Below are 25,034 nucleotides of genomic sequence, written 5' to 3' on the forward strand. Positions count from 1 at the left end.
GATCACTCAGGTTGCCACATGGAGGACAGTCTGTAAGGGGAAGGACAGAAGCAGCGAGATGGGCAGGGAGGCAAATTGCAATAATTTGAACAGAGAAATAATGTTGGCTTTGACCAGGGCAGCAGCAGCGGAGGTGCTTGAGAACTTGAGACTTTTTTGAAGGTAGAATTGTCAGTATTTGAAGGTAGAGTTGACAGATTGTATGGTTAAGACAGAGGTGAGGCAGGATAAGGTGAAAGTTTTTGGCTTGAGCGATTAATTAGTAGGATGGAGTTACGGTTTGCTTAGAGGGGGAAGAATGGAAGGAATGGGTTTGGGGGAGACTCGGAGGGATGAGTTTTGGGGGAAACTGGGAGGGATGGGTTTTGGGGCAAGTGATCAACTTACGTTTTAGACATGTTAAAGTTTGAACTGCCTATTACATACCTAATGGGAATATGATTCTTCAGCTAATTCAATTGTGTTACAGGTGGGATTGTACTAGAATGTTCTTCCTTCCTCACGTCACCTTGCTAACGTCTCTTCACTCTTCAGTTCCCAGCATCAGGGTCATTTGTCATTTTCTCAGGGAAACCTCCTTGATCCCTGTCCCTATGCCTGGATTGATTCTTCCTGTTATATGTGCACATAGCAGCAGATCCTTTCCTTTGTAGAGTTTACCATCCTTGGAATTCGTGAATAATTTGTGTAGTTATTGGTTTAATGTTTGTTTCTTGTCACTGTGAATCCACAGAAGCAGATGGCATTACGAGGTCTGTTGGAATAAAAAGAGGTCTTGTTCAAATGAAACTGTTGGTGAAAAAATAAAGAGACAAACTTTGATCCTGCTGTTTTATGGCTGCTGTGTGCATATTATCTAAAAAAATAGTCCGGGTCAGTCTGTGGGCCTCACAAGGACAGATAGTCCTGTTTTGTTCACTGTAGCCCCAGAATCCAGCAGAGAGCCTGGCACACAGGAGGCACAAAATAAGTATTTGTGTTGTGTTGAATCTGAGCTGTTTTCCGTAGCAAGAGAGAATTGTATTGGCTTCAGACCCTTTGCTTATATTCAATAGGGAACAGCTTTCTGATGCTTAAAAAGTGTGGAGGAACGTTCCAGGCTTTGCTTTGAGATGTTCGTCTTTATTCCCATGCAGTTTTCATTTGGAGCCCCTGTTCGAGGCTTGGTGAATGCACGTATTAGTCTCTGAGACCCCTCCACACACTTGCTTAAAAGGATGTCATTCAGGGTCGCAGTAATGAATTTCAGGCAGATTTTAGTTTTGAACCCTCTGTTTCTGATTAAAAAAAAAACACAGTACACACAGACAAACCTTCCACAACACCTTTTTAACTGGGCTTCTATTTTCTCAGCTCTTTAAAGCTTATTTTCCTTAGTAATTGGATTTTTTTTTTTAAAGCCCAGCCTCCTTCTGTTATACAAGCCTCTCTTCCCTGTCGTGGTCTGAAGCTGTGCTCCGTTTGCACGGGCATCGCAGGCATTTCTCTGAAAGCCACACAGATGTCCTGGATTCCACCAGCAGCTCTGCCAACCGACAGAGGAGCTAGTGCCTTTCTTCAAACCCACAAATTCTACTTGGAGATAGTTAGGTTTTATGGAGACAAGGCTTTAACTGCACCCCAAAGCTGTGTCTCAAAAAATAATTCTTGCTGGTGATCTCTAGTGGAAATCTTCTGCTTGGTGACTAAGCAAAGCCATATTGAACAGCTACCCCAACCGGGGCTCCAGCCTCATGATTAAAAATGCTCCGGGAGGGCAGCCTTGAACTGTCACCAGGCTTTTCCATCCAGGCCTGAGCTCCCGGCTGCTTGATAGAAGGGCTGCTCCCTTCTGGTGGGCAGAGCATCACAGTGGCTAAAGGGTTTTATTCCGCAAGCCCCATTCTGGAGAAATTCCTTTGTTTCCTTTGAACTATTTCTCTTTCAGCCCACTCCATCCACCCCCCCCCCCCCCCCTTGCTTTTGTTCTGTGCCCCTCCAGTGTCAGGTTTTTCTCTTTAGAGTTGTTTTCATTTGCTGGAGATGCTTGACATCTTTACAGAGAACTGAAGAACCGAAGGTGCTTCCAGGTGCTTTCACATCTCTGCTGTACCTTCCCCTTTGCCTTTGAACAACCTTGCTGCTTTCCACACTGTGGGCCTGTGCTGCAGCCTCCATTTCTTCTTAGCCCCTTTCTTCTTTAACCTTGGAATGTGACAGCCCACAGTATGCTGAAGTAACACTTCGAGAAGACACCAGTGGCTTTCTTATTAAGATTAAACAATAGTCTTTTCTCTGGCCTCTTTCTTCCGTGAGCCGCTCTTGAGACAGCTGTCCAGTTCCTCATTCCCACCATTTTCTTGTTTCTCTGATCCGCAGCGGCATGTGCCTGGTTTATTCCTTCCTCCCCTCCTGTGTGCTCTTCTTGCTGTTTGTTGCTTTTTCTTCTCCCAACCAGTTAACTCTGGCGGTCCTCCAAGACGTGGCCTGGGCCCTCTGCTTATCGTGCTTTAAACTTGCTCTTCACTGAGGAGCACATCCATTTTCACCCTCCTCTGATTACCGCTAAGTTTGTGTTGCTTCCGGGCTCTGGCTCTACCTTTTTTTTGTGTGTGTGTGCTACGCGGGCCTCTCACTATTGTGGCCTCTCCCTTTGCGGAGCAACAGGCTCCGGATGCGCAGGCTCAGCGGCCATGGCTCACGGGCCCAGCCGCTCTGCGGCATGTGGGATCTTCCCGGACAGGGGCACGAACCCGTGTCCCCTGCATCGGCAGGCGGACTCTCAACCACTGCGCCACCAGGGAAGCCCTGGTTCTACCTTTTGAATTGTGCCTTCCACACTTCTTCTTGGCTGTAATAGCTCTTCAAACTCAAGCATTCACAACCAGACCTGTTATTTTGTTATTTTCCCCTTCAGACCAAATATACCCTTCTACTTCTCATCTCTGGTGGTTGTCCTGTGTATTCTCTGACCCTGTAGGCTGGAATCCTCAGAGCATCCCTTAACTCATCTTTCTCCCATACCTTGCCATTCACCAGGTCTGGTTGATTTTTCTTTCCTAGTTGTCTTTGTGGTCTTAGAGGAAGGAAAGAAATTAGCATTTATTGTCTGCTTGGTGCTGCATTTTGGGCTAGGGAAATCATCTCATTGCATCCCCAGATCTTATGCGGTAGGTAGATCTTGTGTCCCTGGGTGCTCTGAGAGATCAAGGCACCTGCCCAGGACTGCCCAGGTGGGCAGCAGCAGAGACAGGAGTCTCGCCTGATGCCAGGGGTGCAGGCTCTCATCGCCTCACAAGACACCAGCTGCCCTTTTACTCTCGGCCTCTGCCCTTCCATTCGCCCTTCATGCTAATCTACTCTCAGCATTTCTCCTGTCACTCTTCTGCTCAAAAACCTTCAGTGGCTCCCGATTTCCCACCAGAGGCATAGCATTTTCATTTTGAATATGAAGACACTGAAGCCCAGAAGAAGGGAGAAAGTTGTCCCCAAGGATGTGGCTAGCAAGTAGTTGGCTGTGGTTTGAACTTCCAGAACTTCTGACTCTAAGTCTACCGTGCTGTGCTTCTCAGCTGTTGAAGATCTCCCGCCCAGTTCTCAAGGCCCCCCATCTCCCCACCTAACCTCATTTCCCACACTGACAGAACTCAGCTTCCAGGCCCTTTGACCAGTTTCCTTCACCCTAACTCTGAGGCCACTAACTCTGGCCTCTTAGCCACCTTTGCTTATGTCCCTAACTTGCCGGGATGTTTTCCTCCCTTCCTTGTACCCATCTTAGCCCCTCACTTGCCTCAGGCCTCACCTCCTCCCAGAAACCTGCTTCACTTAGTTTTCATGGATCTCACTCCCTAAATTCCACACCACATAATTAATTACACACTTAATCATAGATTATTAATGATAGATTTGTCTTGTACTGTTTGCTGCTGTTTCCTATGTCAGAACCTCTTCTCCTCTGGGGACCGTGTCTTCTAGGTTTGTTTTTCTGCTTCACCTTGTTGGGGGAAGGAGGTGACTTAGCTTCAAACAAGCACCTGGAAAGGAACCAAACCTTGCATTGGTTTTGTCCCTCACGGTGCTCTGTAAGTGCTTGTCCATCAGTTGGGACCTTCTCTGGTGATGAGAATCTCCAGCTGCCCTTTCACTCCTGGATGATGCCGCAGACTCATTGGGGACGAGCCTCCCCAACTCCACCGTGGGGAAGTGGTGACAGGCCGTGCAGCATGGCATCTGGAAGTGGGGGCTTTCACCTGCTGGTGGTGCCTGGTAACACCACAGAGTTTGCAGTAAAGAGGACGGAGTGAGAATTCCAGTGTTCCTCTGTGTGGAGGGCAGATGCCAAAGGGAAACAGAAGTTCATTCAGACCGGGAAGAAGGCCCAGTCTGGCGCCTGTCTACGTGGTTACTGCTGTCTTATTATTTGTGGCCCCCACCAGAGAGGCCATCTGCCTGACAGCCGTCCTCAGCCCTCTTTCTCTCCTTCAGGTGACCAGCCGTGAGTGGGGTAGGGGGAGAGTTAATAGGAGCTTTTACATTTTTATCTTTTTATAATTTATAAAAACGTTCTTTTATTATTGAAGTTTTCACACACGCCAAAGTTGAGAAAACAGGACGCTGGGCCTTCTTTTTCCCAACGCTCGGCTGTAACACTTACCAGTATTTTGTTGGTCTTGTCTCCTCCCCTCGTAGCTTTGGTTTTTTGTTTTGTTGTTGTCTGTGGCCACCTAGCGCAGCATGTGGGATCTTAGCTCCCCGACCAGGGATCAAACCAGTGCCGCCTGCAGTGGAAGCGTGGAGTCTTAACCACTGGACCGCCAGGGAAGTCCCTGTAGCTTTGTTTGTAAAAATACTGTACAGTTTGGTCTGGCCTTAGTGATTAGTGGCGTTATTTTTTTTTCCCTCAGCAATTTGTCCCTGTTGCTCAGAGCAGTGCAGGCAAATGGTTCTCAGGCCACTGTCCTGGCACATGGGGCTGCCTGGCTCTGCCCATTCATTTGTTGTTTGTCTGTCTTTCTTTGATCCTGTTTCTCCACTTGCATTCGTGACATTCTGGTCAAGAGCCGGTTCCAGTGGTCTTTAATCAGAGGACTTTGGAAGCCTGTGAGGGTCTCTTTTGGTCATCACGGTGACTGGGGGTGCTGCTACTGGCATTTAGGCTGGAGGCTGGCAGGGGTCCAGGTGTGGGGAGCACAGATGTTCAACAGCCATAGCTGTGAGGGACCGTTCTGCATTGTGAACACCTGTTCCATCCACACTCGGTCATGCTGCTGGGCACGCCTAATGTACGATGTGGATTGGGGATTGCCTTTCTCTTCATGCCTTTTATAAACGCTTAAAAGTTTGATATAATCCATTTGTTGATCACCGTTGATTCATGTAATCAGGTGACTGTAACTAGCCTCTGGTCCTTTCTGAGGGTTCATCCTTGGTTGCAAACCCTTTGGTTGTTTTACGTGGGAAAATGGGGTATCTTGCAGCCTGTGCCCCAGCTTTCTCGTTGCCTGTCCCACGCCTTATCACTGGCATCCTGCCAGGCCCAGTGGAGAATGGGGATGGAGACAGTGACATTCAGCCGCAGGTCATTCACAGCTTTTGGTGCCCTGGGGGCAGCTGAGAGGGAGGTTGTGGAAGATCATCCTTGAAGGGATTGTAAACTCCTGGGGGCAGGGCTTGGTGGCTATTCTCCTGCCTCTTCCGGCCATCAGCCTGCTGCTGCTGGGAAGGAAGCGCCCCTTAGCAGGCGGTAGCTGATTATCTCGGGTGCAGTCGGGGAGCCTCTGCAGGCAGAACATGGAAAGTGACAACTTCTGAGTTCTTTTTATTTTCAGTCTCACTCGAGATGGATGGCAGCCTTCCACTGTGGGAAATGAAATGTGTTCAGGCAACTTGGGCCCCAGGCGCAGATGAGAATGGGCTAATGGGCACGGAGGAAGGAGCGGGGCTGGAGGGGAGAGGCACACTGTTAGTCATTACTAATCCGTGACAGCTGCCAGCCAGCCGCTGGCGGTTAGCACCCTACTGCGCCTGGGACACAGGGCCTCTGGGCCTGTCCTTTCTGGAACACTCCAGGGCCCAAACTGTCTCAACTTGTGTGCTGTTCAAACCTCAAATCCGCATGGAAGATGCAATTGGTAACTTAATGCAGGATGAGGGAAGCCAGAGGCTGAGCTGAGTAGATGGTCTAGCCAACATGCTATGGGTATTGGTGAGGATTTCCCTGGCCTGGAACTCTGGATTATTCTAGCAAAGTGTTCTTGGTGTGTGAGATGATTTTCCGGGGCACCCCATTACAGTAAGATCAAATTAGCGAATGAGGAAGGTTTTTCTCTTTTTTTAACCCATACCCATTCCTTTTGACGTGGCTTAGGAGAAGGTCTGAGTACAGTTTTAGTATGCCTCTAACACCTACCTCTAACACCTGCCAGTGTCCCTTTTCCTTTACAGAGTCTCAGGCATGCTACAGTATCCAGGTAGAATTTGACAATATTTTGTTTTTATTATATTCCTTTTTCTGGTTACCTTCCATATATGGCAAGTGATACTGGTTTTCATGTGTGCTAATAATATGCAGTTTCCTTTTGAAATACATTTTCTGAAGGGAAAAAAGAGGCTGTTAATTTAAGAAAACAATTGATATAACAGGTGATGTGCTGAGATGGCACAGCATCTTGAAGATGCTTTTCAAATGACTAAAGATCGGGAAATGCTGTTTTAATATTTTGCCTACGTGGTTTTTCTTTATGTTGAAGGCCAGGCCGGCAGTGTCAGCATGGGATGCTGAGTGTGGGCCCTGCAGTGCCGAGGCCATCGCCATGATGGTCTGTGGTTTGTATGTCTCCCTCCACCCCCTTCTGTATTTATTTGTTCATTCAGCGGATACATTTTGAGTGCCTACTTTGTGCTGGATGCTGTGCTGTTTGCAGGCAAACAAGGGTGGTCCATGCTGTCTAATAGAAGAGACAAGATTGCAAAAACGTAGCTGGGATTCAGTGTGATGAGCGTACTCACGGAGGGAGGTGCTGCAGCCCTTGAACTGGTATTGTGAGCCACAGGGAGGTCGTGCTGAGTGGGTCAGGAGAGCTTCCCAGAGGAGGAGGTATTTGGGGTGGGTCCTAATGAGTAAGTAAAATGTAACCATTCATAGGTACTCAAGGCAGAGAAAGGGAATTCTAGGCAGAGGGGATGGCATGGATAAAAACATGAAGGCCTGAAGAAACATGGTGAGTTCAAGACCCTTGTGTATATTTGGTGTGGCTAGAGTGTAGACAGTGCGCCTTAACTCTTAACACCAACCCTATGGGGTGGGTAATTAGGATTAGCCCCACTTTACACTTGAGGACACTGAGGCACGGACAGGATAGTAACTTGGCGAAGCAGAAGCTGAGGTTAGAGGCAGGCCTCCCATTAGCTCAGAGAAGGTTTCCTGAGTTGTTCTGAAAAGCGTGCATTTGATCTTGAAGGCAGAGGGAGAAACTGAAGGTGATTAAACAGGGCGGGCCTGGGTGAAATGTGCCTTTTCTAGAGATTGCTCTGGCAGTGTGCCCTCCACAAGTGAAGCATCACTTGAGGTTTGTTTCATAAGTGAACACTTGAATGCTTTGCTGTCAAGTTTGTTTTGAATCAAGCACCTAGTTATTTCCTAGTATGTGTCCCGCCCTCCCCCCACCCCATTGTAGCTTTTGTTGATGTTGTTTCTCTTCACTTGGTTGATGTTTAAGTGATTGATTGAGTTCATAGTGTTTGAACCTCACCTTAATGTCTAATAATCAAGATCAAACTTTCTTCCTAACACAGCAATATTGCACGGTAAGGCTGGCTCACAGTTGAGAGGAAATGCCAGCTCCAAGAAGGCAAAGGGCTGTAATTACTTAAAGTGACCTCATTTAAGAATTTTGAGTGACCGTTTGATTGTCAGAGTTCTGCATACATTGTATTTTATTTCTGTCCAGGTTTCCACTGGCTGAACACTTTGGTTATGAGCTGAGTGTCAAGGCCAAATATTGCATTTTGAAACTGAGAGTCAAACTAGCAATTTAAACTCCTGACTTTCGTACCTGTCTGTGAAATTCAGATAAATGAAATGGAAATCTAACAGGGCTGCTGTGTTACGAAATACTGACTCTGCCTCTCCTTGTAGAGAAATCTCTAAGGGAAAATCATTTTAGCGTATATAAATATATTAAAAATATATATAACACACTTTTCCCCCCCTTTTTTTAGTCTTCCTTTCACTTTCTTGATTTGCCCCATTTGTGATTTCCCATTCAAATTAGGCTTGTTTGAAACCAAGGGTCCCTTGAAGAGGCACTTGTGGTAATTTTGAAAATGAAACCTACTCCTTGAAAATACTTCAGCCTAGCTTGTCCACCTTCCTGTCTGTTTCTGCAGCTGGTGTTTCTCACCACTTCCCCACATCCTCTCTTCCCCTGGGGCCAGCTCCACGGTGGCTGCCTAGTTTAGGCTCTTGCCCTGATCGCGTTCCCCACCTCCTTTACCTGCAGAGGTGTCCTTCCTGACCCCTCGCTTTGGGTGCCCGAGAGTTCTCCTCCTCCGTCTCTGGCTGCGGTAGAGGATAGGGGCCCCCTCCCCTCAGAGCATAGGAGAGCGGGTGTCTGTGCAGACGCAGGCTGGCTGCCCAGGGCACTGACATGGGTTTGAGGCATAGGAGGACTCCAAAGCCTTGCTAACAAAGCTTGCATGCCCATGATCTAGTGGCACCAGAACTACTTCTACTGTCCCCCAGGATCCAAATTTGAGAACTGACTTTCAGCTTGCTCTGAATCAATCAATGGTAAAAGGCAGATCATAAAATCCTCAAGAACATGGATCATATGTATTATTTGGATGCTGTCTACCAATGCTCACTGGCTTTCATTCTTAATAATTGTTATTTTAAAAGGTTTCTCTTCTTATAAATATTTATTTATTGTAGCAAATTTAGGCAAAAACCAGTTAAAAAAGAAAAAGAAAGAAAAGAAAAAGAATAATCCCACTGCTCTCAAAAAAATAATCCCCGTTACTTTTTTGGTGTACCTCCTTCTGCCATTTCTTATATACACAGGTGCATGCAGACATATGGGCTTATGTAAGACACTGTTTTGGAAGTCTGAGCTGCTTTTCAGTTAATACTTACTCTGATCATCATTCCAAGGCATTAAATATTCTCCTAGGATATCTTTTAAACGTCTGTAGAACATCTTTTGTATGAATGAACGAAAGTGTTTATTTAGGCAGTCCTTTCTGGTTGGACATATATGTTGTTTCCAGTGTTCCTGCCACTCTTGATATAGCATTAAGGTGAGCTTTCTTGTAGCTATTGCCCACGACTCTGGAACATTTCCTAGGAAAAATTCCCTAAAGTGGAAGTGCTGGGTCAAGCTTTTTTTTTTTGAAGCTTTTGGTGCATAATAATATTTACTTTTGTTTCTCTCTAGACACTACAACAACAGGAATGCAAACTTCTCTACAGCAGAAAAGAGGGTCAGAGGCAAGAGAATAAAAACAAAAATAGATATAAAAACATCCTGCCCTGTAAGTATCAATGTATTTCTCCATAATAGTCATTCTTGGAGGTTTTGATTCCCAGTGTCTCAGTAACTTTTCTGGGGGCCATGTGCTTTCTCAGCAGATCCAAGGCCTTAGCTTCTTTTAATTGTAAGTAGTTTCCAAAATAATCAGCTGTTTTGGGGATGGATGGCCTCATTCACTGAGTTCCTGTGATGTTGATTACGGAGTAAAATTGCCACTGGGAGGCTTAGTGTGTGGTTGTTTCCTTCTATTAATTAATTTTGTCTGCGTAGGAGAGATCATCTCAAGGCTTGCCATCTCCCAGGGTCTCACCATCAGGCTCAAGGGTCCCAGGCTTGTGTCCTTGCTTTGCAGCGTCCAGCCCTGGGTCTTGGGGACAGCACGCCTCCTCTGGGGCTCTGTTCCCTCATCTGGGGAACAGACGAGCTCCTCCTGGGGGTTCTTCCAACTGTTCCCTTCATCTTTTCCGACATCCCTCATCCCTTGAGCTCGAATTACTGGAGATTCAGGTGCATACCTATGCTTTGCTCGGAAGCAGACCTTGTGATATTCATAAAGCAGTACCTCCTTTAACACCCAGGTGCTGCCAGGTAGAGCCTGAGTTGAACTGTAGTGAAAAAGAGGCCCAGAAGGATGTAGGCCTTGGGTGAGGATCCCAGAAATGGCACCACACAGTTGTGATAGCTCACCTCCCCTGAGTGCTGTCTCTGTGCCAGACTCTGAGTCCATATCTCACTTAATCCGTATCCCATGCACACAAAGCAGGAGTTCTTATTATCCCCATTTTAGGGACCATTTTAGCAAGGTCACAAGTGGGAGTGAGTGCGAGAACTGGTACTGGAGCCCCCAAAGTCACTGCTCTTAGCCCTGAGCTCTAATGCAGGGTCTCCAGAGTGGGCTGGGTAAGGCAGTCTGCCATGGGACAGGGAAGGAACATTTAGAACGTCTCTTGATTTACATCTTTTATCTAAAAAAAAAAAAAAAGAAAGAAAGTAAATTTTAAATCTGATGTGCAGCTTGATGGCAGAGCGTGCATAATGTTTTTACCCAATTTAAAAATAAGGCTTGTGTGGGGCTTCCCTGGTGGCACAATGGTTGAGAGTCCGCCTGACGATGCAGGGGACACGGGTTTGTGCCCTGGTCCGGGAAGACCCCACATGCCGCGGAGTGGCTGGGCCCGTGAGCCATGGCTGCTGAGCCTGCGCGTCCGGAGCCTGTGCTCCGCAACGGGAGAGGCCACAACAGTGAGAAGCCTGCGTACCGCCAAAAAAAAAAAAAAAAAAAAAAAAAAAGGCTTGTGTGTATCTATAATTGTATATATATTTCAGTGTTCAAAAACTTTATTATTGAAGTTTATTGACAGCATGATCAGATTGGAGAGCACTGCTGTAATGTCTCCTCAGGCCAGAGCTATTTTGTCAGATACTGTAAACCCATCCAGGGTGTGTGTGTGTGTGTGTGTGTGTGTGTGTGCGTGTGTGTGTGCGTGTGTGTGTGTGTGTGTGTGTGTGTGTGTCATAGTCTTTCTGTATACATAGGTGCGCACACACAGTGTATATGTATATCACATCCATATAGATATTTTTAATGTGTGCAGGTGAGGATGGGAGAAAGTGGAGGCATTTCTAATACTGAGGAGAGACAATGAGGAATTTGTAGAGAATCATTTTGAGCCACAGCATGGTCCTAATGACGTTGGGGAAGCATTGCCCTCTTTATGTCTTAAGTTTTCATTTCTGCTCAAGAGGTCTAAATGGTACTCATTACTAAGATGTGGGGATGTAGGGAAAGATGAAGGGAACAGTGGTATGCAGTATCTATTGATAAATAGAATATTATTGCCCTTTCCTCCCTTAAAGATCCCAATCAGATGTTTCTTCTGATTAACATCATATTCTTTAAAGATGGGGAGTCTGAAGCAAAAGAACATTATTCTAGTAAGACATACAACTTTATTACTATTTCTCAGTGTAAAATGCGTTGCTTCGGTAGAACACTCAGATTTTTTTAAACATCAGTAATGTACTTTTGTATAAAATTTGGTCAGTAGGTACTATCATCAGAATCCTGTTGTCTAGATACTGTATTTAATTCTACTTCATTAAAAAAAACACCCTTTTTATTATGGAGAGTTTAAAATATATTCAAAAGTAGACAGAATAGTATAAAGAACCCACACGTACCCATCACCCAGCTCCAACAATTGTCAACTCCTGCCCAATCTTGATTCATCTATATTCTGATACACTTCTCTTCTCTCCCTGAATTGTTTTGAAGCAAATCTCAGACATCATGTCATTTACCTGTAGTTTACTCTTCCTCTAAAAAAACCCCCAAAAACAAAAATAACTTTTGTTTTGAAATAATTTTAGACTCACAAGAAGTTACAAAAATATATAGAGGGCTCCCATGTACCCTTTATCCAGCTTCTCCCAATGATAATATTCTATATATCCATAGTACATTATCAAAACCAGGGAATTGACATTGCTACTTTATTCTCTTAAAGAAAGCATTATGAGGCATCATATTCAGATTATAGTTTAGGATTTAGTTTTTAATGTTGTTTTATCATGAAATGAGCAAAACTTGGACTCGTTGAGGATGAACTGATTTGTCCTGAAGAGGTCTCAGTACCTTTGTGACCATGTTCTCTTTTTCTTCCAGTTGATCACACCAGGGTTGTCCTACACGATGGTGATCCCAATGAGCCTGTTTCAGATTACATCAATGCAAACATTATCATGGTAAACTTTGTTTCTCGTGGTGTTTTCTGGCTGTATATTGCTAGCCAGTTTTTGTATTTTAAATCCTTCCTTATGGCCTGAGAGCAGTTTTCAAATGTTTGAAGTATTTTCTTCCTAAATTTCTAGCCTGAATTTGAAACCAAGTGCAACAACTCAAAGCCCAAAAAGAGTTACATTGCCACACAAGGCTGCCTGCAAAACACCGTGAATGACTTTTGGCGGATGGTATTTCAAGAGAACTCCCGAGTGATTGTCATGACAACAAAAGAAGTGGAGAGAGGAAAGGTATGCTATATACTCTACTTTTTTGAAGTATTGGACATGTCAGGTTGAACATGTTAAGAACTGAATAGGGACTTCCCTGGTGGCGCAGTGGTTAAGAATCCGCCTGCCAATGCAGGGGACACGGGTTCGAGCCCTGATCCAGGAAGATCCCACGTGCCGCAGAGCAGCTAAGCCTGTGCGCCACAACTACTGAGCCTGCGTTGTGGAGCCCATGTGCTGCAACTACTGAAGCCTGCGCGCCTAGAGCCCGTGCTCCACAACAAGAGAAGCAATCACAATGAGAAGCCTGCGCACCGCAACGAAGAGTAGTCCCTGCTCACCGCAACTAGAGAAAGCCCGTGGGTAGCAACAAAGACCCGACACAACCAAAAATAAAATATAAATAAATTTATTTAAAAAAAAAAAGCTGAGTAAACACAGTAAGCTTACTCTGACCCTCTGGAAAAAAGGGAGTAGGAGAAATTTGATATGACGTACTTTGGTGTAGTTTTCTTTTTTTCTTCTTCTTAGGGTTCATGGAGCTTCTTGGGTCTGTGGGTTTATAGTTTTCTTCAAATTTGAATAACGTTTACTATTTCTTCACACATGAACTGCCAACCCACCCTGTCCTGGGTTACCAATTACACATATATTAGGCTGTTTGAAGTTGTCCTATAGCTCACTGAGACTTTCTTCATTTATTTTCAGTTCACTTTTTTCCCTCTGTTTGGGATAAGTTAGATAAGTTTCTTTTGCTATACGTGTTTCAGTTCATCTTTTCTTCTGCAGTAGAGTCTGCTGTTCATCCTATCCAGTGTAATTTTCACAGTAGACATTGTCCTTTTCATTTAAGTTTTATTTGAGTCTTTTTAATATATCCTATGTCTCTCTTCTTAACATGTCCATCATTTGCTGTACCTTTTGAACATATGGAATATATTTATAATAATTTTTTAAATGTCCTTGTTACTAATCCTATTATATATATCATTTCATTTTTCCATTTTAGTGGTTTAAGGTAGGAGAGTAAATCCAGTTTCTGTTACCCCATTGTGTCCAGAAGCAGAGGTCATAAAGGGAGTGTAAGAAGGCCTGTCTGGTACCTTCAGGGGATTAGAGGACTAATCAATAAACATTGATTTCACTTGTCATGTGAACTATACTTAGGACTTCTAAGCATTTAAAAAATTAATTTGAACTATCCAGACAATATATTCAGATAAACATTCAAACTCCTTACAATTAAAATTACCTTTGTCACCATCCCTTGTCCACCCAATTGTTCCCTCCTCCAACATAAACCCTCTTATCAGTTTGATGCGTATTCTTCTACACTGTCTTCTTGGCATTTGCATATGCATGTGTATAATAGGCATTATATACCTACATTTGCACATGTATATGTATTCACATACATACATGCTCCTATAGAAGTATATAGTGCTATTTTCGGACAAGTACTGTATGAAAAAGTGCTGTCATACAGTAACTTTATTGTGTATCTTGGTTTCTTTTCTCCCCACCTAATATATGTTCTAACTTCTTCTGTTAGTACATATTGGCCTATCTCATTCTTTTTAGTAATTGCATGGTATTCCATGGTATGGATGTACTACCATTTGTTTAACTGTCATATATTAGGCATTTAAATGTTTCAGTTATTTCTCTTATAAACAGTGCTGAAGTGAACAATCTTGTTCTTGCTTTTGTATGTGGTAAGTGTTTTTCTAGGTCAGATGTCAAGAAGAATTGCTAGGTCATAGGGGGTGTGCATGTTGTAAATTTTTTAAAAATTTTTTTAATTTTTCTTTTTTTCTCTTGTTTTTTTTTCCATTTTTGAATTTTTTTTATTTTTTCTTGTTTATTTATTGTTTTTGCTTTTGCATGTTGTAAATTTTAATAAATTCTGCCAACTACCCTCTAGAGTGGTTGTCCCAGTGTACACTCCCCCCAAGCAACATATGCCTAGTACCCATCTCCCTGCACTCTTCATGACACTTCAGGTTTTTAAAAATTATAACATCCCACACCTATGGAGAAGCAGACAAATCCCACTGAGTGACAGCTCTGTGTGTTATCCCAAAGTAAACCCATCCATTGTGGATTTTTTAATATGGAAAAGTTCTCTGTTTTTGTTTGTGTTCTAGTCAAAGTTCTTTTTATTTAGATATACTTTAACTGGTTTATGTAAAAGTTGCATGGAACGTAGCAGTCATACCCTATAAAAAGACAGATGGGTGATTTTGGATTTTAGCCCTTCTAATGTAATTTTCATATCAGTTGTGAAAGGCAATGTGATTTTGTAAGATTTTTGTTATTGTACTGCTAGTTGTTACACTTTTGAATACCTTTGAGGCCAGGTCTGGTCATTGTGAAACAAAGGCTTCCTCTAGTAGCTGCCTGCAGTAACAGTAGATGTTCTTGAATTAATGGACAAGTTAAAATGTCTTCATAGTTTTTGCTTCAGGTGAGTGTCACCTGTTCTAAGTATGGAAAGGAAAACTGAGCCCTCCGTCCTGCCTGTTGCCTGATTGCAGTTGTAGGAGGCCACCTGTTCTCAGAGGACTTGAGGGCTGTGAAGAGAGGGTTCTCGGGTCACTTCAGAGGGATCAGGATTGGTCCCTCTCAGAAGAGCTGCCAGAAACGCCTAGAATAGACAGACGTTGGGCCAAGTCACTCTGCCCCCAGCTCCTTACCTCCTTCTCCCGGCCTTTGTCTGTTTTCTCATTCTCCCTGTGTACTGTGCTGCCGGAGAGGAGGACATGATGGGCTTTCAGTCTCCCCGCGAGCGTTTCTGGTAACTTGTTCGCCTGTTATCCCCTCCAGTGCACAGAAGAAAAACCAGACTCTGAATTCCCTTTGATTCCTGGGCTTTAATTTAAAAGCTAAAGTATTAGCACTCACATTTTAGAATTTGTTTGCCAAGGTTTACATCAGAGTTTGGGAAACTGGGAGGAGGGCACAGTAGATTGCAGACATGCAGAGTCAGCTACAATGTTAGGAGTTGTGATTTAATTTGTCTTCTTTTGAGCGGCCAGCAGTCCTCAGAATTGTTTGGAGAGTGGCAGCATTGCATACATTTAATAGTCAAAGTGTTTATTTGGGGATAATAAAAATTGTGTCAAATCTGTCAAAGAGGTTTTTGGATCTACAGGATCGTGGAGGGAAAGCTGAATTCAGAATAATACATAAAAGACCACATAAGCCATGCTAAGCAGAAAAGTAAACGCTGTCCATTAATTCTTCTGTTGACCTTTCCTCCTGCCATGTTTTTTTTCTTTCCCTCAGTCATTGACTGTGGGGATGTCTGCAGCTGCTCTCTGATTTCTCGTTTTATAACAGTGAATTTCTCTGTCTCCCTAATGCACAAGGTAGATTTCTCTTGCTGATATTTGTGTCTTGGTTGTTGTTGAAAGTGAGTGGTGTGGGTGACTGCTCCCAGGAGAAAACAAGACGCAAAGGCATTCTCTGCCCAGGACATATCACCAAAGATACGCAGACTCATCTCTCATTGAGCAAAATATCTTCCTCTTTGGCAGCCAGAATGATTCCCTTGGTGCCATATTCTCCAATCTGCCTGCTCTGAAGCCAGCAGCTATTGCAGGCTTGGCGTTCCCAGGCACCCAGTTAAGCGAAGGTGACGTGTGTAGCAGGTATCAGATGGATCTGGATATAGAAAAAGCAGCTGGTTCAAAACCCCATCAGCTGCCTTTCTGTGCTGGAGTTATTCACACTTGGGTTAGATAAGGCGGGGAGACCTCCTACACTGGCACGGAAATGGACCAGACAGTCTGGCTCGTTGGGCAGCCCATCCACCTCCAGAGCCCCTGCTTGCCTTCCCTGCATAGTGACTGGTAGATCTCTGGAATTCAGAACTGAGTGCATGCTAGGCAGCACACTCATACTGGGTAGTCCCCTTCTTTCTGCCTCTTTGGTTCTTTAGAGAGAAATAAGCAAACACTGACTCTCCTTGGACCTGGCTTAAATTAGGCAATTTTGCAACAGCAGCTTTCTCTTCCCACTTCTCCCTGGTTCTCCACACACGTGCTTTTCTTTTTGAATTCTTCTTTCCTTCTTTCAAAACCCAACAGTTAGATACCAGACAGGCCGTTTTCCATGTTAGTGGTCATCAAGGAAGACTTGAACGTTGGTTTTCTTTTGGTTTCGGCTTTCATGTCAGAGTTCACAGAGATTAACTGTCTTTTCTCTGATCCCTTCCAGAGTAAATGTGTCAAATACTGGCCTGATGAGTATGCACTAAAAGAATACGGGGTCATGCGCGTTAGGAACGTCAAAGAAAGTGCTGCTCATGACTATACGTTAAGAGAACTTAAACTTTCGAAGGTTGGACAAGTAAGTATATTGTCGTACTTTAGAGACTTTGGTAACTGCGCATGGTGTGCGCTAATCCAGGGTCGTGCGGTTACTCCTGTCTGCATACCTTCAGGCATTTGTTCACTCACTGAGTAACATCCATCTATCAGGAGCCTTCTATGTGCCAGGCACCGTCAAGGTACTACTGATACATCGCAAACCAGACCAGCACAGTCCCTGCCCCCACACAACCTAGGGAGGTGGAAGGTTAAGGAGTAAATAACCAACTAAGCTTTCCGATTGTGCTCCAGCTGTGAAAGCCACAGGATGGTATGTTAGAGAGTGACTGGGTACCCGAGATGGAGTAAACAGGGAGGGCTTCTCTGAGGGGGTGCCACGCAAGCTGAGACCTGAAGGTGGAGCAGCATCCAGAGGGTCAGGAGAGGAGTGTTCTAAGCGGAGGGAGCAGTGAGTGCAAAGGCCCTGAGGCCTGTTCAGTGACCAAATTCCATGGCATCAGCTTTTAATTGCTTGTAGTTCAGGTTTGTCCCTGGGGTGACTAACTTTGAATCCAACAAGATTTGGATTCATTATAATTGCATGGTGAGAGGGGCTTACTTTTTCAAAGTCCTTTGGGGACACAAAGGTAAGCGAAATCGCCTTTGTCCCCAGGGAATTGCAGTCATGTAGCCGAGAGAAGCCACGTATGCAAAGTCCTGTGCTGTCGAGCAGACACCGGCTGTCACACCCGTCTAAGGTGCTGGAGTTCTGCCGAGGCTGGGCTTCCAGCCGGGGCATCAGGGAGACCGTCTCAGAAGAGGGTGGGCCTTTAGGTCGGGGTCTCTGTGGGAGAAGATGGCGGAGAGAGGGCCTGCCAGATGAAGTGTCATTGTCAGCCAGGGTTCTGAAGTGCCAGCGTCAAGGAAATGGGGTTTACAGGGAATGAAGGCAAGTGGGGAATTGAGGGAGTAAACGGGTTGAGAGAGGTTGGGACCAAGTTGGGAAGAGCCTTAACTCTCACGTGAAGAAATGTAAATTTTAGGGACTTCCCTTTTGGTCCAGGGGTTAGGACTCTGTGCTTCCATTGTAGAGGGCCCAGGTTCGATCCCTGGTTGGGGAACTAAGATCCCACATGCCGCAGGCATGGCCAAAAAAAAAAAAAAAAGAAATGTAAATTTTATTCATTGGCTGGTGTTGGACCCGTGACGGTTCTTGTGCCAAGTGGACACATGTGGAGACAGGTGCCAGGAAGGTGTCCTACAGCCCCCCCCGAGGGAAGAGTGGGATGGAGTGACTCCAGTGGCCAGGACGCCTGTAACCAGGAGGGCTCCGCAGAGGTCTAGGTCTGATGGCCTCTCTCCACGTTTTGCTTCTTTTCCCTTCCTTTGGAAATGAATATGATATAAAATGCCAGAATAAACTCTAGAAGAGAAGCGAGGGATGTGAGAGACCCCTTGGGGGGGTGAAGTCTGTAGGGTGTGTAGGGATAGTTTGGCTATTGGAGGAGGAGGCGGAATCAGACGTCGTAGGGTTTTGAGTCTGAGTGGACGGTGGCACTGTGGCAGAGGTCTGAAAAGCTGGAAGATGTACAGGATGGTAGGGCTTGAATCGTTTGGGTAAAAGATGGTAGGGGCAATGGAAAGAAGGAGACTGACTGGAGATAATTGTGGATGTAAATGTGAAGGGGTTTGATGATGGTGTGAATGAGGGGCGAGGGCTGCAGCAGATTTGAGGAGGGAGGGAGGATGAAGCGCAACCTGCTGGACACGTAAAGTTTGAGATGCCTTTGAGACGTCAAGGCGAGGATGCCAGGGAGGCAAGGGTGGAGGCTGGATGAGGAGGGGCGTGGGATCTAGAGCATCGTGGATGGGTTGGTTTTGATCGATGGGGGTAGCACTTCTTGGCCACAGGAGGGAAAGAGGAGAAGGTGGCCACAGATATAGGGAGGGGAGCTGACAGGGATTTGCTCTAAATTCTCTTTCAGGCCTGAGGCAAGGCCATCCATTGACATTCAAAGGGAATAAGAAGAGGCGAAATGTTTGAGGAAAGTAGGGAAAGGATGAAATAGTCATTGTGTAGCAAAGCAAGAAATCCAGTAAATTTCTGGGCAGTGCTGAGTGCCCATTGAGGTGGTGAAGATGAACATTCAGTGATACCAGTCACCTGGTGTGAGTTTTCTCCAAGGACACTCTGTTCCTTGGGTACAAAACAGAGAAAGTGGGTGGTTAGGTTCGTCCAGGCTTGGGGCTTTGCTGGGGCGGGGCGGGGTGTGTGTGTTTGTGTGTGCAGTGGATGGAGAGAGGGTGGAGGGAGTGGAGGTCTGTGTTGGAGAGTGGCTGTGAGGAGAGTGCGTGGAATCTGAGCTGGGCAAGCCAGCAGCAAGGGCAGGAGGAGGCAGGCAGAGGGTGGATGGAGGGGCTCTGTGGTCTGGTGAGTTCCCTGAGGTGGTCGGGGGACTGAAGTGAGCTGGAAGCCTTGGTAGTTGTGGTCCAGGGTGGGATGTCAAACTTCTGATGTCAGCGGGGGTGCAGTTGTGGGGAGAGGGTGGAGGTTCAATTGCAGAGACTGAGAGAGGAGTTGTCCAGCAGAAATGAGACAGAGATTTAGAGGACATCGGACAAAGATTCCGGATAGGTTTTTCTTCAGGTTTAGTGATAAACTACCCATCTTCTCATCATCAGGTGTTTCTCAGTAGCAGGTGGATTTTTCTTCAGTTTTAGTGATAAACCATCCATCTTCTTGTTATCGGAGATTTGGGAGGAGCAGGTACGGGAAATGTTGGCGTTTGGGTTTGTGTTTTGCACCCTCGGATGCAGGTGCTGACATGGGACCAATCATTTCTCCAGAATTGCTGGTCACAGATTATCTGCTGTTTTGTAGAGCTCATTCCATGTTTTCTAAAGTGCTATCACATGATCTCATTTAAGCCTCCTGATTGCTTGGGAAGGAGGGGTGGGAGCAGAGACCTCAGTGGCCATTTACGAAGGACGAGGAGCAAGGATGCTCCGGGCGCTGGATCTCTCTCGTTCCCTGTCCTTTCTGTGACCCTGGTAGCCCCCTGATCTTTAGCTCACTGGTAACATCCAGAAAAATCTTTTTCTGGCTCAGCAAATTAAATGCACATAATTCAAGAAAGGATCTTGATTGTGGTTCAGATTCCCTGGATGTTCTGAAGGTTACTGGTGGTGGACACTGGTCTAGTTATACTCTCTCTCTCTTTTTTTAAATCGCCTTTAAAAATGTTACTTAGCTTGGATTGTCTCCAGATATGTCGGAAGAAGATGTAGTAACGAATAGTGCCGTTACAGTGATCTAATCTGGGTAGACCCAGAACACAATGCTTTTTGGTTTTTTGTGGTCTTGGTACCCTTGTTGACCTTTATTAATGTCAGTCCTCAGAAGAGCACCAGTGTGCTGAGTCTCTTAACTGTCTCCTGCGCAGTGGCTGTGTGTTTAATTGACGTTGTTTAGTCCTCACAATGGTATTGTGACTGAGAGATTCTTATCTCCATCGGCAAATGAAGAAGTTGAGGCTTAGAGATGTCCAGGGGCCGCAGTGAGTGTGAATCCTGAAGTTTGGGCCTAAATCCACCCATCTGATTGCAAAGCCTGTCTTCTTATCTGCTTTGCAGCAAACAGAGGTTTAAATATCATATTATAATAAAAGTGTGTGTTGGGGGAGGGGAAGAGGGCCAGGTACAAAAAGACAAAGAGGAACAAGTGCTTGAGGGAATACCCGTTTTCTCATCTGGTGGGAGGAGAGCCCTGAGTCCCAGAGGGCTCAGTTGCCTCCCAGGTAGAGCTGCACTTGGATGAGGAGGGTCAGGGACCTCATCTGCCCCTGGCTGAGGATTCAGAGACCGATTCAGGCAGTAGTTTCCTGAAGAACAAATAGCCGTACAAGACATCTTGGTTCTTATGGCAGAGGCCAAGGGTTGCCTCCAGGATTGCTCAGCCAGACCCAAAAGGAGGAGAGATCTGGGAAACTCGTGCAGGGGACCTGTAAACAGTGTGTGAGGAGGCTCTGTGCGGGCCTGGTCCCCTGGCTCACGTAGGATCTGGGAAAGATGGGGACCAGACGAGTCCTCAACCCCTTGATTTATTTTATTCTTTTCTGGTTTTTCTTGGCTTTACTCCAGGGGAATACGGAGAGAACGGTCTGGCAATACCACTTTCGGACCTGGCCGGACCACGGAGTGCCCAGTGACCCCGGGGGCGTGCTGGACTTCCTGGAGGAGGTCCACCATAAGCAGGAGAGCATCACGGACGCGGGGCCTGTGGTGGTTCACTGCAGGTGACGAACCCTCCCACCTCTAGGGCGCTGCCTGTCCCGTGTCCTGATGCCCAGGGGGCTTGTTTTTACCTGCCCATCCCCAGCTCTTTAACTGAGGGAAAAATTTAATCTTTGTTTGAGGCATTAAGGGACCACTTTGACCCAAAGTACATTTCTTCTAGATCCTACGGGACCACCGTGTACCTGGGGGTGGTGGGGCACAGGGTGGTAAACAGTCCTTATTCTCAAGGAGCCCTTAGTCTGGTAATGTTTGCTTGGTTTTCTTTGTTAATATAATAATTTAGGATTCATCTCTTTGATTGTGCTTCTGTTCTCTTTTTCCATGGAAATAAGGTATGTTTTTTCCCCTGACAATATACTTGTTTGCTTCAGAAGATTTGGACTGCTCCCCATCCAGGCTTCTAGAAGCCAGGCCCATGGCCTCTGCACCAGAGTTTGCAGGCTGCTGGTGCCCAAGCTTAGGTTTCATGATTATACTGGGGAAAGTTTGGTTTCCTAAATCTCTTTCATATGCAAGTAGATGTGTGTGAAACGTTGTTTATTCAGTTCTTTAAAAGCTCCCTTTTACTGAGCACTTGCTCTATACCAGCATCTGAGCTCAGTGCTTTTTCATCCGTTACTCATATTTGATCCTCACAACAACCTATTTCACAGATGAGGAAACTGAGGGTCAGAGAGGTTAAGGGAGTGGCCTCAGGCACATTGTGCTGGAGAAGCTGGACTCCAAGTGTAGGATGGACTGAGTCCAAAGCCCCGTGCTCTTTGCTAATATATTTGCAAATATAAATGGACAATCTAATAAACACTCCCAAGAGCAGACATTGTTTCTGTTAATATTAATAGCTTGGTTTTGCATATAAAACCCTCATGAATGACTCCGTTGTCCTCGCTCTTCATCCTTCTGCCCACAGTGCTGGAATTGGCCGAACAGGGACGTTCATTGTGATTGATATTCTTATTGACATCATCAGAGAGAAAGGTAGGTCATCTGGAGGACAAGAAGCTACAGTTCCTGTTTTCAGTTTATGGAAGGAAAGTGCTAGTGAAAGTAGCCTGTAGAAGAGAATTGAATGTTAAAATATTTTCACAAAAATCTAGGCCGGAGACTTCAGCTTTCAATATGTTTGCCAGAGAACAGAAGTGATGCTGTTTGAGCTTTTGGCATAAAACAAAGCCTAGGAGCTGTGGGTGCCACTGCTCTGGTCTTTTGTTGAACATGCAGCTGCCTTGCTGATGGTATGGGATGGTGCTGTTGGAACGTGAGGGACCCCTCACTGCTGACCCTTTACGCTGTAATCTTCTAGGATCCTTGGTATTGGTCAGAAGGCCAGTGCTGTAGCCCTTGGAACATGTTCGGTTAGAACATTAAAGACTAAGTTTGCTTTATCTCTGAGTCTGCTAACAGTTGTGCATTAAACCACTTCACATTGTCTCTGCAGTTTATCCTGATACTCCATGGTGCTTGCTTTGTAGGTGTCGACTGTGACATTGACGTTCCCAAAACCATTCAGATGGTGCGGTCTCAGAGGTCAGGGATGGTCCAGACAGAAGCACAGTACCGATTCATCTATATGGCCGTCCAGCATTATATTGAAACACTACAGCGCAGGATTGAAGAAGAGCAGGTACCAAGCCTAGAAGGCTGGCGTGTGGATTTTCAGTGGTTTTCTTCGGGCAGCTTGGATATGCTCTCCTTCCATGCAAAAGGACAGGCTCTGATAGATAACTGTCTTTCTTTGAAAAGGTGAAACAAGTTCCCAACCAGGAAGGGCCTCTCTGGAAACGAATTATTCCCTACTTCACAGCTCTGATTTTTCAGTATGGAGTAGCTCAGGAAGGGGCACCAGGCCTGACAGATTGGGGAAACAGCCACAGAAAAATTGGGATTTTCCCAGGCTCACACGGCAAGCTTAGAACGCAAAGCCTCAAAGTTTCCAGCCTGTTCCACTTTTGGTCCAGGCGATATTCATCCTGATTCCATCTCTTAAATGAACGCCTCACTCTTAATAGCACATGGGGGTTTGAACCACCAATTTGGTCGAGTTGGAAACAGTAAAATTTCAATTTTATTAAGCCATGCATAATGAAGAACAATGTGGCATTGGTGCCTTTCCATTGGAAGCTATTCATAACAGACACAAAGCTGAGTTAAAGAGGATTGAGGAGACTGCTCTTTCCGGAGCTTAGGCTTATCTCCCTCCCCAGCCCCAGCCCCAGCCCCATTGCTGTGCTGCAGACTGGATGGTGTCTAAACATCAACAGGGTTTGCCTGCTTTACCCTGTTTATTGCCTTCCAGAAAACTCAGCTTCTCAAAATAGGACCTGCCACCTAATTGAAAGATTTCTAGCCCACCAGCATAGCAGCCACGTTATCAAAGTGTGGTTAGCCAAAGTTAGTTAGTTTAGTAGGTTCTCAGTCCACACAGAAATACTCACTAGATTGTTTCCTTGTACAAAAACATCTTCAGAAGCTGTGTGTGTATAGAAAGCTACCGCCAAATAGTTAACAAGCTACTGGTTTTGAACTTTACTGCTTTAAGTCTGACTTTGTGTTATTGTAAGTGCTATGAACTGTTTAGATGGTTACTGTAGGCTATTTTATATTTGTCTTCCAGTTATATTAATTTGGACCAGGAATACTTAAAGCATAAAGCTGCCCAAAGAGAAGGACTCCTAATAAATACAAGAGAGGATAGTACAGTTGGTACAAATGGGAAGTTATTCGGGAATATCTTGAAGAACATAATGTAGTCTTGTTCAGAAAAGCTGGGGGGAAAGCTCTCTATTTCACTCAGAAGCTTTGGTCTTTCTTCTTGTTTTGGAGAATTTAGGGACTTTCCCTCCCAGCTTTTCTGGCACTTCAGATCTTCCCATTACCATATATGGTCCCTCTGACCCTGAATTTGAAGTTGTAATTTGGATTTAGGAACTACTTAAAAAAAAAACAAAAAACCTTTATTGCTGCTCTTTTATTGGAGGTGAGGGGTAGGAGAGGTAGAATGTAGACAGAATGTAGTCTACAGAATGTAGACGATAGAGACTGAATGTCCCTGGTAATCCCATCCCAAGAGTACTAGAATGCATGCATGCATTCATCCACTCAGCCAATACTTTTTTGGTGCCAATATGTGTCAGCACATGAACTACTATTTGGTATATGAGCCTTTGGATTTATGTAGCCTAAATATGTGTAGGCTTAGATTATATTTATTTTTAAAAATTAGATCCTGTAATATGTTGTTTTCTGCATTGTATTGTTTGATTCAGTGTAGGAACTTGCTACTTGATTTAGTGGTAAAGTAAGAAGTACTTTATTTTAGCAGAAGGTTTAAGTGGCAGACTTAAGAACATGAAAACTGGGCTTCCCTGGTGGCACAGTGGTTGAGAGTCCGCCTGCCGATGCAGGGGACATCGGTTCGTGCCCCGGTCCGCGAAGATCCCACATGCCACGGAGCGGCTGGGCCCGTGAGCCATGGCCGCTGAGCCTGCGCGTCCGGAGCCTGTGCTCTGCAACGGGAGAGGCCACAACAGTGAGAGGCCCGAAAAAAAAAGAACATTAAAACCACCTGATTTTTAAATTAAGCAAAAGAACAGAACTCATTTAGGATAATTAATTATTTTGAAATACAGTCATTTCCAAAATTATGAAGCATTAAGGACCTTTGGGAGTGGAAGAATGTGCTACAGAGGGATAAATGAAAAAAAGAAAAGGCAGTAGAGAAACAGACAGCATTGGAAGGAGGAAATGCAGAAACAGGTGGGAATCTAGAGGAAATGCAAATAAGCAAGACTGAGAAAATTCTCAGCTCTTTATAAATGGATCTTCTCACACTCTGCTGTTTACTTGGAAGTAGATTTCTTTTGTTAACTTCCATTTCAGAATTAAAACAATTTTTTTTTTACTTGCA

General features: G+C 45.1%; 1 protein-coding gene and 1 long non-coding RNA gene across 6 annotated transcripts in view; both read left to right on the plus strand.

The window, feature by feature from the left end:
- PTPN11 (protein tyrosine phosphatase non-receptor type 11) overlaps window positions 1–25,034 on the plus strand; it is a 78,264-nt gene that overhangs the window by 38,153 nt on the left and 15,077 nt on the right. For 2 of the 5 annotated variants that reach the window (XM_027124627.1, XM_027124632.1), the window contains exons 7-14: window positions 9,414–9,510; window positions 11,367–11,444; window positions 12,175–12,254; window positions 12,381–12,539; window positions 16,740–16,871; window positions 20,960–21,126; window positions 22,038–22,105; window positions 22,600–22,751. In XM_027124627.1, the coding sequence (XP_026980428.1) occupies window positions 9,414–9,510; window positions 11,367–11,444; window positions 12,175–12,254; window positions 12,381–12,539; window positions 16,740–16,871; window positions 20,960–21,126; window positions 22,038–22,105; window positions 22,600–22,751 (933 nt within the window). The remainder of the gene's footprint in view (window positions 1–9,413; window positions 9,511–11,366; window positions 11,445–12,174; window positions 12,255–12,380; window positions 12,540–16,739; window positions 16,872–20,959; window positions 21,127–22,037; window positions 22,106–22,599; window positions 22,752–25,034) is intronic. The other 3 variants (XM_027124628.1, XM_027124630.1, XM_027124629.1) reach the window with 3 other exon arrangements.
- On the plus strand, window positions 2,731–9,407 carry LOC113629816 (uncharacterized). The gene is made up of 3 exons (XR_003436700.1): window positions 2,731–6,110; window positions 6,729–6,797; window positions 6,903–9,407. It is a non-coding gene; the product is annotated as an uncharacterized LOC113629816 (long non-coding RNA).

This window comes from Aethalodelphis obliquidens, unplaced genomic scaffold (genome assembly GCF_003676395.1).
Source record: "Aethalodelphis obliquidens isolate GAN/ISIS:26980383/991018 unplaced genomic scaffold, ASM367639v1 scaffold28, whole genome shotgun sequence".
Taxonomy (NCBI): domain Eukaryota; kingdom Metazoa; phylum Chordata; class Mammalia; order Artiodactyla; family Delphinidae; genus Aethalodelphis; species Aethalodelphis obliquidens.